The sequence below is a fragment of the Dreissena polymorpha genome, chromosome 4, assembly GCF_020536995.1.
Source record: "Dreissena polymorpha isolate Duluth1 chromosome 4, UMN_Dpol_1.0, whole genome shotgun sequence".
Lineage (NCBI taxonomy): Eukaryota > Metazoa > Mollusca > Bivalvia > Myida > Dreissenidae > Dreissena > Dreissena polymorpha.
In genome coordinates, this window is record NC_068358.1 from 78,274,844 (window position 1) to 78,290,536 (window position 15,693).

The 15,693-nt window shown below is 35.6% G+C and overlaps 1 protein-coding gene and 1 long non-coding RNA gene across 3 annotated transcripts; one reads left to right on the forward strand and one right to left on the reverse strand.

Moving 5' to 3' along the window:
• Window positions 1-947: 947 nt before the first annotated feature.
• Window positions 948-12,786, reverse strand: LOC127876248 (uncharacterized). Of its 2 annotated transcripts, none has more exons than XM_052421325.1 (4): window positions 12,511-12,786; window positions 8,950-8,990; window positions 2,397-2,526; window positions 948-1,578 (listed from the first exon to the last, which is right to left on the reverse strand). In XM_052421325.1, the coding sequence occupies exons 1-4, from the start codon at window positions 12,565-12,567 to the stop codon at window positions 1,477-1,479; spliced, it is 330 nt and encodes a 109-aa protein (XP_052277285.1). In that variant the 5' UTR covers window positions 12,568-12,786; the 3' UTR covers window positions 948-1,476. The 2 variants fall into 2 exon arrangements, with proteins under 2 accessions (XP_052277285.1, XP_052277284.1); XM_052421324.1 differs by lacking the exon at window positions 12,511-12,786 and adding an exon at window positions 10,775-10,928.
• A 455-nt stretch (window positions 12,787-13,241) lies between these two features.
• LOC127879551 (uncharacterized) lies at window positions 13,242-14,321 on the forward strand. The gene is made up of 3 exons (XR_008049144.1): window positions 13,242-13,366; window positions 13,575-13,679; window positions 14,064-14,321. It is a non-coding gene; the product is annotated as an uncharacterized LOC127879551 (long non-coding RNA).
• Window positions 14,322-15,693: the final 1,372 nt, after the last annotated feature.

A 15,693-nucleotide genomic window follows, 5' to 3' on the forward strand; every position in this document is an offset into this window, starting at 1 on the left:
CCTGTACTCTGCCAGGAACCCATTTGTCAAGTCGTACTTATGTCTTGAACAATCGCTTTGTTTTGTCAGTTTGCGGACGTTCCCTGACCGGATTAATGTTCGTGTCAGCAATTTAGCGATCAATTAGAACCGATAACGTAATAACCACAGTCTGGTGCGTACCGTGAGGAATTGACAGCAATATTTGCAGGAACAAAGCCGTATTTAAGCGTCTCGTGGTCTTATTAGCGGACAGGGTAGCTCCTTACCAGACTGCACGATTGCTGCAGGACTGTTAAGCTACACTATCCACTTAAGACCAGTTATAACATGACGCGGTTCATGTATGTTTGGTATTTATGCTTGCGTACATTAACAGTCTCACGTATGATCCGCAATATAGATTCGAATCTTCGCAATTCGCAAACTTTGCAACTTCTTTGCCCGAGTTTGTCTTATGTGAGTGTCCCAGCACTCGTACCAAATGAACTTCATAGAATCACGACTAATTCTGGGAGAATTCTTAAACAAAAGCTTCATTTCTTTATTGGGTTATTGTTTAACAGACGTAATTAAGTTAGCTTGGTCTTTTGGTGCGGTTGTAAACCGGTGTAAAAGGAGAAAACTCCACTTGTCCAGTAAAAATCCACTTGTCCAGTACAGATGACTAACCTAAATTACATGAGCCGGGAGTTTAGATTGTACCTCATTACGATGCGCCTGCACCCGCCACAGCGCTCACCGGACTGCTCTAACAGGACACTAGGGTGCCCATGACACCGTGATCATTATGGCATGTGTGTTTGTTATCTAAATTGAATGATGACTCACAATGCTAATAAAATCGGACGTCTTCACGAACGGACCGACGGTCAAGCGCATTGCTTAACCAAGTCCACTTTGTTGGTGCATGAACATACATTGTTGATAAACAGCGAGTGTAATGAAGTTCATATAAACTAACAACATTTGTATCTAAACATAATCAATTTATTTTAATCTATATATATACTGATAATGAACATCTTATCTATATACCGGTAATATTCAGTTAACTATAAATGGACGGAATGCTGTTTACATGTCATTATGTGTACATTTTCAAAATAAGTATTATCTTTTCAAAATTAACAACAAGTATATGCATACCAGTATAATCTCAAGACATAAAATGTTTAAAGGATTGAAAGGATTGACAAAAAATAAACATCCTTTACAAATCACAGACTATCTAGTAATACAATAATAATGCTGTAGTATACCATATCAATGTACCCTTAATATAATTTATATATTTATTTAAATGGCTGATTTATGTAAAATAATTCTTATAATTTCCTGCCAACATTTTTTTGCAAAATGCATATAAGGTCTACAAAGGTAAAAGCATTCTCAAATACTCTGGAAAATTGACCTCTTCTTGAACCTTCAAAAACACAAAATGACAATCGATAACAGTTCATTCATTCTCGTAGGCAGTGGGTCTATGGCAGTGTCCTATATTCGCTGCTTGTAGAACGTCTTGCCCTGCAGTCCTAGCTCCTTCTCCCACACCTCAAACTCTCGCTCAAAGAGCTGCTTCAAGGCTACACGTCTGACCTGTAGCAGGATATAATCAACACATATTGCCCACGTCTTATGAAAATTTTCCTCAGCACATTTGCAAATATTGTTTCCATATTGTGTCTTTATAGAAAAAAGACTAGACCCTACCTAGACTGTGCAAATGTGCAGGCTGGTCGAAAGGTATGCTGGCCTCATATGGCATTAAAATGCATAATACCCATTTTCTCATGATGTTACCCATACAAGCTTTGAAACAAACACTCATAAACCTTATTTGGTACTCAAATTGCCCCTTTTTTTTCAATAATCTTTACAAGTGTTATGCTCTTGAGTCACATAAAACTGGAGAATGCTCTATGACAATGGATCAAACCCAGAAGCTCCTGACTACTGAGCAGATACAATTACAGAGTGATATCGAGTACCCCACTGCAACTTACAGTATGTAGAAACAAGTACCTACTGCTGATCCCCCAAATTCATGCTGAAAGGTTACAGGTGAATATATTAAATCCCTAATTAATTGTAGTCTTTGTTTGTTTGAATGGATTTTGCCAGTTTAAACATTTTTGCAGTGATATTGCGGCGTTCAATAAACCTATTCACAATTTGTATATGGAAGCTGGTTAACCAGAATCAGACATATATCCTACTTGAATCTAAGGAAGGGAAGTATTACCATACAACTAAAACCACACAAGTTATGTAGCATAGCCTGAAATCGAACCCTACAATCCTTTGCTATTTAGTCCTTCCCCGGTACCATCTGAGCAAGGCGGTGAATATAAACAAACTCCCAAAGGCGGTGAATATAATCAAGCTCTCACTCCTGTACTCTCACAGCCACTTACAGCAAGTGCAGCCTTAGCTGCCATCCTCATCTCTGACTTGACGATGTCAGCCTCATTGCGGATGCGTTTTTTCCAGCTTGCCACCTCAAGGTTCTCATTCCAGCCTGCCCGCTGATTGATCTGCAACTCCCTGGAAAATATTGGCCTAGTTCTGGAATTACTGGGCTTATTGTATGTGCATACTGTGGGCTTAATACAACTTCACAGGCTAATCTGGGGCGACACTTTACATACATTCATTTAGCCTAGTTTTTCCCAGAACCAGGAACATATCATAGTGAAGAGGGAAACTTGAAACATGGTTCCAATCACTGCAAGACAGAAATTCATTGATGCAATTGTGGACATTTGTTGGTTCTGTCAGTAATTTTAATTCACTTCAGAATTTATTTATATTTTTAATTATAAATATTGAAATTAAAAAAATGATGAAGAGGTAATATCAACATATTTTCTGATTTGTGTAGGCCTTTCTCCTAAAAGGAGCACAGTGAAAAAGCCAATTATCTTTTCCTCAATGCTATTCTATTTTAGGCATGTTTTTCTCATTCTGGAACTCCATATATTTTACTGTCCTATTTAATACCGGTATGTGTTCAATGCATCTCATCCATATCCTAAAGGCCATGTTTCAGTATTCATTTGGTATGAGATATTGGTCAGATTCATTGCATTTCACAACATAATAATCTATAAAATTGACTGTGTTTAACAGACAAAACGTGCAGCAGGTGAAACCAAGATAATGAAGGATGCTGCAATTTTATATGGATTTATTTTTTCCATGATGCAAGCTATGTATAGCCTTCATTCTTTTTATGATAGTTTAAAATGAAAATTCCAATGACCATGTTGATCATCCCATGTACATACAACTATGACAGCACAAAATACAGACAATGTAGTTAAACTCCGGTCTGAAGTTAAGCTGGCTGCATATTGCATAGGACCTATTTTCACGCAACTTGGGTCACATGAAGAAATTGGTCAATAGTGTGGAAGACATTAAAAAGCCTTTAAAGGGGTTTCTTTATTACATGTGACATTACGTTTCATCAGGGGATGGTAGCTAATCTTATCTCGAGACAGTTTTTTCAGTATCATAAGTTTAATCATATTTGTAGCCCAGATATTCCTTTCACAAAAGCATAAAATTTGTGCCACAATTACCCTAAGCATATTTTGAGATAGTAAAAAACAGATATGAAATTACAATACTGTTCTTGCAATTCTAATTTCCTCCAGACAGTTATAATCAGCATTTATCAAATCAAGTCACCATTGAGTATTCATCTCTTAGATACAATATACAGACTCAACATACAAAGTGTCAGTGAATGATAATTTAGAACTAAAACTTGCAATTCTAATACCGCTGTGAAGTTATCATTGAATCAAATGTTCTCTCTTGACAATGAAACTGAAATTTATATGCATGCATTGTCTTAATTTTTTAAACAACTAGCCGCAAGGCACACTGAAGTAATTATTGAAAGCTTTCTGCAATAATAGCAAAAATATTTTAAAATAGCTCAATATAAAACTTTCCTTAAATATGTACTTAGCACAAAAAATTCTGTAAACATGCACTAATTGATTGATGAAAATTTATGAAAATGAACAAAAATGTTAACATGGCATGATATAATATTATCTTGTTTCCAAACATTAACCTCGTATTAAAATCTTTTTTTTTACTACCATAGGGGTATTTAAATACTTATTAAATATTTAAATTACATCAGTTCTTTTTATAAACAAAATGAGTCTCTTAAACTAAAACAATCTTTTTGTTCGAAATTATTAAGGAAGAGATAGGTGCTTAACTGCTTATATGAACATATAATTGAATGCACTTTTAAATAATTGCTGTATTTAAGCCTCGTCATGTGAAATGGGTCTATTGTTATATGCCACAAGTGTAGCTCCTGAACTGCATGCATGTTTGCAAAGACTGGTGAGGAGCTACCCTGCCCACTAATAAGACCATGAAACCTTGTGTGACTAAATAATGGAAAAGGTAGCCCCTGATATGACTGCGCTAATGCACAGGCTGATCTGGAGCACTGGAAGCATATTATATAAGACCCATTTTTGAATACGGCAGCTCATTTGATGCATACTGAGGTCTCACCAACTTATGATTGGGTGTATAGAAATTATATGATTGAATTTTACCCAATGACATGTCATTACATTAATTTTGTTTGTTTTTTAATCAGTTATATCCAGTGGACTGAGGCTTAACATCTAGGTGGTGCTTTACAGTGCAAAAGCTAAAATCAAGCAAAATGCATGTGAGCCGCTCTCTGTGAAACTGGGATAAATTCATCTGTTATGATTTTTTTGTGTAAAGAAAGTCTATTCTAAACGAAATCCAGTCTAGGCATTAAGTATGGTACAAACATGCATAAAGCCCACTTTTAAAAGAGCATGGCTCATGTAACATCAGACTCAAAATTTTGTGCACAACTAAAACTTGCAAAAGGCCAGGAAAAAAACCTGCCATGGTCCTATCTTATGCCTGTTATGTGGAAAAAATAATAATAAAATGTTCATAACACTGTTATTATTTTCTAATTTAAAACACATCCAGCATCAAGGGGCTGCAATATCTGATTTAAACACCCTGTTTTATATTAAAGAATTAGCTTATAGACACTAAATATACTATTCAAATGTTATCTAAAAATATATATATAAAGATAAATAATTTATATTGCTGTACTTCCACTCTGTTAGGCACAATAAATAAATTGTAAAATAAACATACATTATAATTATAAGCATGCAAACAGAAAGCAATCAACTATGCATGTCAACAGCTGCTAGTAATAAATTTCCTTCTACATTATGTGTCACAGTGGTCATAACCTATCTATCGGTGTGTATTAATTCATATTATAAACAAGGGACAAAATTGTCACAAAACCAGGTTTTCATTGTGAAAAAAAAGCTGATAATGGGAGACAACTCAAACTGAACTTTTGTAATGATCAAACAAAATTAACCCTCTTTGTAAGTTTGTTTTAAAATAAATCTATTTTTAGTCGTGGCGACGTTGACATTGGAGATATTGACGTGATTCTTTCGTGCGACACACCGTCCCATGATGGTGAACAAATGTGCCAAATGATTTTAAAATCTCATAATGAATGACTAAGTTATAGCCCAGACAAGCTTATTTATGGCTATTTTTTACCTTTGAACTCAAAGTGTGACCTTGACCTTGGAGATATTGACGTATTTTTTTCGCGCGACACACCGTCTAATGATGGTTAACAAATGTCCAAATGATTTTGAAATCTCACAATGAACGACAAAGTTATGGCCCGGACAAGCTTGTTCCGCCAGCCCGCCAGCCAGCCAGCCCGCCAGCCAGCCCGCCCGCATTCGCCAATCTAATAACCAGTTTTTTCCTTCGGAAAACCTGGTTAAATATATGAGCTGCTCACTGGAAAAACAGGACTCAACTCATGTTTGTTTGTTGTCTCATTGCAGTGCAGTCTGCTCAGGCTAATAAGGGACACGCTTTTTATAGTATTTTTCATTTGACCTAAGTTTCTTTTAAACAACAAGGGCTGTTTGTAAAACATGCATGCCCCCCATATGGGCTCTAAGTTGTAGTGACAGCCATTTTGTAAATATGTTTTTTGTCACTGTGACCTTGACCTTTGACCTAGTGACCTGAAAATCAATAGGGGTCATCTGCGAGTCATGATCAATGTACCTATGAAGTTTCATGATCCTAGCCATAAGCTTTCCTGAGTTATCATCAGGAAACCATTTTACTATTTCGGGTCACTGTGACCTTGACCTTTGACCTAGTGACCTGAAAATCAATAGGGGTCATCTGCCAGTCATGATCAATGTACCTATCAAGTTTCATGATCCTAGGCATAAGCGTTCTTGAGTTATCATCCTGAAACTATTTTACTATTTCGGTCACCGTGACCTTGACCTTTGACCTAGTGACCTGAAAATCAATAGGGGTCATCTGCTAGTCATGATCAATCTACCTATCAAGTTTCATGATCCTAGGCATAAGGGTTCTTGAATTATCATCCGGAAACCATTTTACTATTTCGGGTCACCGTGACCTTGACCTTTGACGTAGTGACCTGAAAATCAATAGGGGTCATCTGCTAGTCATGATCAATCTACCTATGAAGTTTCATGATCCTAGACATAAGCGTTCTTGAATTATCATCCGGAAACCATTTTACTATTTCGGGTCACAGTGACCTTGACCTTTGACCTAGTGACCTCAAAATCAATAGGGGTCATCTGTGAGTCATGATCAATGTACCTATGAAGTTTCATGATCCTAGGCCTAAGCGTTCTTGAGTTATCGTCTGACAACCACCTGGTGAACGGACCGACCGACAGACCGACCGACCGACATGAGCAAAGCAATATACCCCCTTTTCTTCGAAGGGGGGCATAAAAATCCATTCTAACGGTAGCTGGAAAGTGTACTCCATTATAGGCCTGTCACAGTGTGTGGACTGCATAAGCTACCTTTGGACGCCACTTTACGCATAAGCAGTAAGCCCAGTTTTCTCAGAATACAGCTCAAATATATGCTAGTTCACGGGTGATGTAGACATTTGCATCTATACATAGGTGCATGTGTACTTGTCGACAGCTTCATCAGGGTCCTCGTCCTCTTTGCCCTCAGATTTAAGGACAATGTGGTGAACGTCTTTCACTAGCTGATCCCAGAAATCATTGTACTGGTGCCTACATTGCACACAATCATCACACCACAAACAGTGATCAAACACAGGAAGAACCAATTGTATTGCATAATATATAAAAAAAATGGCATCATGTCATACATAATGAATGACTTCAACTTTGGTTTTTAAACAACAGTTTAGACAAAACACATTTTATTAAAAAACAAGAGGGTCAAGAGGCCCTAGTTCGCTCATCTGAGAGGAGTCAGTTCATTCAATCTTTACCAAACGTCAAACTTGACCTAGATATTGTCCAGACAAACAATGGAGTGTTTTTGTTTTTGTAAGATTTGACCTGGTGACCTATATTTTGAGTTGAACCCCCTTACTAAAAACATCAAACTTTGCTTACAAAAATAAATATAATGACCATGATTCATTAAACCTGAAACAAAATTGTGACCTCTAGAGTGTTTACAAGGAATTTATATAATACAATGAAAATTTGGACAATCTAACGGCAATAATTATGGCATTTATTATGTGATTTTGCTCATTATCAAACTTGACTGAGATCTCTCAGCAACTTTGATAATGAATGCTTGAGAAATGTGAATGCTAGAGTGTTTACAAACCAAATGTGGACCAATCTAAAACCTCACCTGAGCAATCAGGTGAGCTTAAAAGTGTGTTTCACCGATCTGAGCCATTTTCCAACTTGTCACAGAAATCAATAAAACCAATGTATTGACTAAGTTTCACGAAGATTAGGCAAATAATGTGACTCTACAGTGTTCGATCACAAGGCTTCTCTCTAGTCACATAAGGAAAACTGCCCCCCCCCCCGACAGCCATATTTTTTTACCGATCGGGACCATTTGCAAACTCATCTGAGATATATATAAAACCAATCTTTTCACCAAGTTTCATGATGATTAGGCAAAAAATGTGACTTCTAGAGTGTTCACAAGCTTTTTTTACTATGTATAAATATAAGAAAACTCCCCCGCCCCCCCGGCAGCCATGTTATTCAACTGACCGGAACCATTTTCGAACTCAACTCTCATATCAAAGAAACAAATGTTCTGACCAAATTTCATGAAAATTGGGCAAAAAATGTGACTTCTAGAGTGTTCACATGATTTCACTATATACATATAGAGAAAAATGCCCCGCCCACTGGCAGCCATGTTTTTTCACCTATCTGGACCATTTTCGAACTCGTCCAAGATATCAATAAAACCAATGTTTTGACAAACTTTCATGATGATTGGGCAAAAATTGTGACTTCTAGAGTGTTTACAAGGTTTCTCTATAGCATAATTAGGAAAACTGCCCCGCCCACTGGCGGCCATGTTTTTCAACGGACCGGAACCACTTATGAACTTAACCAACATATCATTTAGACGAACATTTTGACAAAGTTACATGAAGATTGGACATGAAATGTGACTTCAACAGTGTTTACAAGTTTTTTCTTTTTTTTGACCTGGTGACCTAGTTTTTGACCCAGCACGACCCAGTTTCGAACTCGACCGAGATTTCATTGGGATGAAGCTTCTGACCAAGTTTCATGAAGATTGGACAATAATTGTGGCCTCTAGAGTGTTTACAAACAAATGTGGACGGACGGACAGACGACAGACAAAGACTGGTCACAAAAGCTCACAAAAAATCAGGTGAGCTAAAAAAATAGATACACAAATAAAAAATTACAGTTTAAGTTTACTACAAAAATAAAATAGTCGAGAAGCAGTCATGGCGATTCTTAGTAAATTCAAATTTTATCTTAGAAGTTTAAACTGAAGTTTTCTTGCAACGTTTAAAACACATTTGTTAAACTCTCTAACAAAAAACATCAAGACACTTACAGTCTGACAACATTTTCTCTATCTGCCATAACTTCGTCATACTGAAAATAGAAAGCAAAAATGTTGCATTTTCTCAAACTGTTTGGTTAATATCAGTATTCAAAACTGTAGAAAACAAGAGGGCAAGAGGCCCACTAATGCTCACCTGAGACTTCAGGGCACTTAACTGCTTTCAGCAACTTTTGAGATGTTTCTGATACCGTTTTCAAACTTGGCCAAAATATCAACTAGAGGTTTTACTATAGCCATATAAGAAAAAATGCCCAGTCCCCTCGCAGCCATGTTTTTCAATGGACAGAATAATTTTCAAACTCAAACAGATATCATTAGAATAAATCTTCAGACAAAGTTTAACCAAGATTGGACTAAAAATGTGAATAAGAGTGTTAACAAGCTTTTTCTATAGCCATATCAGGAAAATGCCTCGCCCCTGTCCAATTTTCAAACTCAGCCAAGCTATCATTACCAAGTTTCATAAAGATTCTACAATTAAAGTGACTTCTATAAAGTTAACATTCACTACAACAATATGAGAGTATCTGGGGTACATTAAAGTAGTACCCGAGCCGACAATGACCAATCGAGCGTTACTAAGATTGTATCAAATAGAAATCCAATTGGCACTGGGATATCCCCAATGAACATGCGTAAATATAATTTTCTGTAAATCAGTCAAAAGCAAAAGTACTGACAAAAATCAACATTTGCTTGTATGATCAAAATTATTTATATTTGGGGATGTCTAAAACTCTCTTTATGTTTGTTTAGTTCTCATCTGTTTGTTTGCAATTTTTATATAACTGAATATTGTTTTTTCAATGTTTTAAGCAAGTCTCGTTTCTGACATCATCTATTAAAGGATTTAACTGCGTAATTAAGATACTTCAATATGTAAACTGACCTACAAAATCATTGTTATGACAGATGAGACATGCTCATCAACTTTTGGTTGTTATTTTACACAGGGTGTTGGATGTTTGGGGCTTGGTTGGACAATAAAGATACAATATGTAAACTGACCTACAAAATCATTGTTATGACAGATGAGACATGCTCATCAACTTTTGGTTGTTATTTTACACAGGGTGTTGGATGTTTGGGGCTTGGTTGGACAATAAAGATACATATTAATGTGCTGGGTGTCATGCAGACTGCATTTATCTAGTTAATTTTCCCAATAATTAACCCATAACTATCTAGCCTAGCAACATAGTGATGAACAAGACAACAGGACTTGTGTTCATTAATTTTGAATAATGGCCAGAATTCACTGAAAAAAATACGCTGATCAGAAAATTTCCACCCCATAAACTCTGACTTTGCAGGGTGGAACCATTAAATGGCCTGCAGATACCATTGCTTATACTTCTTAAGTGTCTTGATGTGACTTGGAGAGTCATAAGGTTGCTAGACGTGTATAAAGGTGTCTAATAATAAGATAATCTATAATCATAATTTATGATTGAACTGAAATAATTTTATTATTATTATTACGCATCCCATATAAAAGCTTTATTGTGGTGTCTTGCCTTTTGGGATATTTCCATCCACCACCAGATACAACACATTCATCAAAGCGGGATAATAACAAAACTGTTTGTTACAAAAACTCTCAATGCACAAACAAACAATCCTGATATGGAGACTTAATGAAAGATTAATCTAAAACTAAGACGAAACGACTCATTTGGTAAATCGTTCTAACAAATGTCATAACCGAGTTCTAAATTCTAATTAACTTATTAATCTGGGTGTAAAATGTTGTCATGCTTACGACAATCGTAAGGCCAATAGAAAAGTCACCATAAAAACTTCTAATACATACTTTTATTCTTTCTACTTGTGCTTCAAAAGCCTTCTTAAGGTTAGGATTTTTAGCAGTATCTGCTTCAAAACGAAGTGCTGTCTGTAAACTCATTTTTTGTTGTTGTTGAGCCGCACAGCATAGACACAGTGAAATATAACGCAAAATATAGTTCGACAAGTTGTTCGTTACTACTTGTCTATATAATAAATCAGTTGAAAAAAATATATTGCCTTATTGTTATGCAGGTCATATATATCAACGATTTTTTCATTTCCCTATATCATAACCGAAGAATTTAAAAAAATATTTATTTCTTTTGGAATTAAAAATAGTTCTATGGATGCTACGGATACACTGCAGTAAAATATTTGTGGCAATTTTACATTCACCACCGACTGGGACATAGTATATCTTTAATCAGACCCACGCTTCTATTTTCAGCTTATATTTATTTTAAGAAATAAAACCCAAACAGTTTTGACGATTGATTTGGGTTGCATACTCATATATTTTCAACTCAAAATAACAAATATCCTCCTATAACGCGAGAGAGCCATGAAAACTGATACTGGAAATTACCCGTTACGAGAATTTGGTACAATAAAAATGATACACATACGTTTGTAGGAATATCCTATGTTGAGATTCATATTAATTTGTTACTATAATTAGAGCTTTGCCATGAATATGACTTATAACCTCGCTTCGGTTCGTCAACTTTCTTTAAGGGTAAATAAATCGGGCATTGGTGGATCACTTGGGTTGAAACAATTGTATATTTCGCATTAACTATTCGTGGTGTTTAAATAGTTCAAGTTTTAGTTTGAGAAATGTGGAAATAGTTTTCGCCTCAAACTTATTTAAGACGAACCGACAGACAAGCAGACCAACCGACAGAGTGACTAATGTATATCCATTTAACATAACCCTACACGAGTAGATCCATTATGATCATTATTTATATCGACATATTTCTCTTTTTTAGTAAATCAATATAGACCTTCCAATCAATAAATGCCTTTGGCGTCATTATACACTCACAGTACATGGTATGAAATTCTATGAAATGTAAAACAATGCTATACAAAATCGTACAATTATAATATTTCGTGACAATGTAGGTACCTGCTTTCAGTTGGCGCAGATTTCAATTATTAAACTTGTTTTTAATAATATACAATCTGAAGCATTCAAACTTAATAAAGGAAGAGGTATATTCGAATAAATGTAATTATTTCTCACATGCTCTATATTGTTTTCTATATACTAGAAATACAGCCATTACTAATAGTGTTGGCTTAAACGTTTTAATATAGCTCTTTGAACGTTTATATATGCTAATATCCGTTTGAATTACCTTATTTTGATGACGAACGACGCAATTTAGGCATCTTTCCGGCTTTATCAAGACATTTGCGTTAATTTTATTTTCTTTGTTTATTTGAAAGATTTTGATAAAAAGGATATGACTATCATTGTCATTTCATACCGTGATTTATAAAACTGGTCCATGAAATGTTTAAGTAAGCTCGCGGAATACTCGCCACCTTGCAAAATTCATGAATTCTTAAATGTTTCTATGGTATGAACTTGACTCCTGTCTGATAAATATATGCAAGAACAAGAGCTAAAATTTTGAGATTGTCTATCTGTTATACAATGAAAATGTATGCAAAACAACCATAAGCATGACATAAAAAATATACTTAAAGACGTCATTGTATTTACTTAACAACATGTATATATACATTTACCGTGGCTAAAGCTCTGTCCCATGGCGACTCGATGTATGATGGTTGTGTTCCGGCCATTGCATAAACGCGAGCGATTATTTTGACATTTATTTCAGATAAATTAAGCTTTTTGAAGTTAAATTAATATACGATCTCGTAATTTTATTTTGACGATTTAAAATCTGCTTACAACAAGTGAATAATCCATTTAGAATCAGGTGGAAACGCGATTTTATTATGTATGAAATCAACTTGTTTGGCTTAAAGTCCGTCTGTTTGACATCTAGTTTGGCGCGCAAATGTTTAACATGCAATAAACTTGAAAGATCGAAGCTAATATAAATTATGCGGCTAGCGCAAACTGATACTAAAATCTACAACTTGAAGAGGACTGTTTGCGGATGTACTTAACATGCAGGCGTGCGTAGACAGGAACGACGAGATGTGTTTATGTACGTACTTCAAACATACCTTGACTTGAGCATGAGCATATTTACACATTAACTTTTTGAAACCTGATGAATGTGCTGGCAAGACCAACTAGACTTCAAATGCGTGTAAATTAATAACTAAACGAGTGTAGTTTGTGTGTTTGTCATTAAAAGCGACATGATTTGTCTTATTTACTCTCAACCAAATTTTATACATGCCACTGTTACGAAACAAGACCGAAATAAAGGGTCATAAACACTACATTAAATATGCGCTAAGAAGGATTGTGCGATTCGAACCTCCCACGTGCAAGTGCAAAATAAAATCTTGCATGACGTCATACTGATGTCATAAATAAACATAACTAGTGTTTTACAAACCCTGATATTGTTTACCAACATGGATGTCCTTGTCGAAGACGAAAGCAATGAACCATTTACAGAAGGTTTAAAACTTTTAGTGATTTATAATGAAGGATTCGAATATAGTAGAACGTGGATTTGTTATCTGATTTCGTCGATGTAACTTTTACTTTATCGTGTAAACTGATCATTTTATGTTATATGATATGCAAACTTAATTTAAAAAACGCAGCCATAGCTAACAGTTATCAAAATTTTAAATCCGGTGATCATGGCTTATTTTACTTTCAGATGAGGATGACAATATCGCGAAGATAAAGACGTTAAGGAAGCAGTACTACAGTAGTCTACTACCGTCTTCATGAGGCGAGACAACAGTTGGAGCATTCGCAAAAGGTATTTAAAGTAGGCCTACAGTGTTACTTTTCTTGTTTACCGTATATATTACAAAGGTGAGGTTAAATGCTAAACTACATATCTAGTACTATTGAATGAAGTGACATATACTTAAATGTCTAGAAATATAAAAAACCAAGTCTTTTGAGGTCCATATTATTATTTAAGTATTGGAGTCAATAACTTGAATTCGGTAATTTATTTATGAAGCTCTGTTGCAACAGTGCCAGTGGGGAAGATTGCGGCGACGTTGTACACCCCAAGAAATGGAATACGCACGAGTTGTGTTACCAATTATTTTAATAAAGATCAATGTTTTGATTAACACAAATAAGCAGCATTGGCACTCACTAGCACAATAACCGGTTTATTGTTTGCCGATAGTGCGTCGCCGGCAGACCTATGACGTGTTTTCTGCATCCGAGTGTGACGCCGTGCAAGTTGTACGAGCACCTGAAGAGTCGAGGTGCCGCTGACGCTGTCATCGTGGACTGGCTCAGGCGCTTAAAAGACATAAGGGATCCGAAGTGAAAGAAATAAGATCGTTCTCGATTTTGGTCAATTAATTGTAATATTCATTTTTGACATTTGTGTGTTATCTCGATACAGTTAATTGTGTATGATATTAAAATGTGCATTTACCCTTTGGACTTGATGTGCTTGGTAGTTCCGTGTATATACCGCCTTTTCGTTTAAGCATTCGACAAAACGATACATGAAAAACAAGCATATACATGTATAAGCTCACTTTGCCATTTTCTAACAACCGAAACAAAAACAAAATACGACAACAAAATTGACTTCTTCACACCGTTTTAAGTTTTACTAATTACAAACAAAACACGAAACGTTTTCCAAGTCCATATTTCGTTTCAATCTTTATATAACGAAAATCAATGTTTGAATCTTGAAAACGGAATGTTTGGTAACGATTACCGTTCTAGGATTTATAAAAAGGTAAACAAGAAATAAGACCTTGGCGCTGCACTGCAATATCCACACAAAGTTGTCGTTCCATGCTGTAACCGTCCTGCGCTGCTGTCTTGAAGAGGTGTACAACTCGTTATAGTGTCTTTTTGCGTAAATTTCTATCTAGTATATAATAATAAATTAATAATTTTCATAAGCATGATTTCTTACGTTCATTTCTCGGAGAGAAAAAGGGAAAAAGACGTAGATACTTTCAAGTGGAAAGTTTTTCCCGGTGTTCTATTTTTCGCTATTGAAATGATCACAATCTTGACATCTAAATGTTTTACATCGTACCGGAATTCCATGTCAATCAAGCGAATAGATTGGACTATAATTAGCCTCTTATGATACAAAAAACAAACTCGTTTAAGTCCTATTATCTTTACATTTTAAGAAACGTAATGCCATTCCTCTGAGTCACGTTTTCCTTTTATTATTACCCATTAGACCCGCACGACGTTGAAAGAAGAATACTCGGCGGCGGCTACCATCATGTCCTCAATGTTTTACTTCTAACGTCGCCTTACATAAAAGAACATTACCATAAACTGGTCTATAAGTACTGCCAATAATGAAACAAACAACATGGCAAAATGAGAATTAATAAAAAAAATGTTGTCATTTTATAGAATGGTTAAGTGAAAACTGTCTAATAAATAATTTAAAGGTAGTTCAATTTAGAACAAGGACACGTTCGGCCTAAAGCAACGTAAATACTCAAATTCAACGAATATTTCGTAAAATATTGCGTAAAATAAAGGTAACCTACGACAAATGAGTGTTCCGTATAACAATAGCCAAAATTTCAACGCTAGATGTGGTATGGTAACATAGATTTAACGAGATTTTCCCGCAAAGATATCCGAACATTTACGAGCAAACGCGACATTGGCTTCGGGCAGCGTTGGAAGCACGACTTATCAGGTAGCTCTCATGAGCCGCCCAAAGCCAATCTCGCGTTCGCTCGTTTGGATATCGTCGCGTAAAATTCACATGGAATATATTGTCACACAAAAAATAAAAACGATAATTCTGTATCTCA

Excerpts from the sequence above, each read along its gene's own strand:
- LOC127876248 (XM_052421324.1), bottom strand. The coding sequence starts at position 10,867 with ATGAGTTTACAGACAGCACTTCGTTTTGAAGCAGATACTGCTAAAAAT. Across the intron at positions 2,527-8,949 it reads AGAGAAAATGTTGTCAGACT|GGAGTTGCAGATCAATCAGC; the intron begins GTAAGTGTCTTG and ends AATATTTTCCAG. Across the intron at positions 1,579-2,396 it reads CAGCTAAGGCTGCACTTGCT|GTCAGACGTGTAGCCTTGAA; the intron begins GTAAGTGGCTGT and ends ATCCTGCTACAG.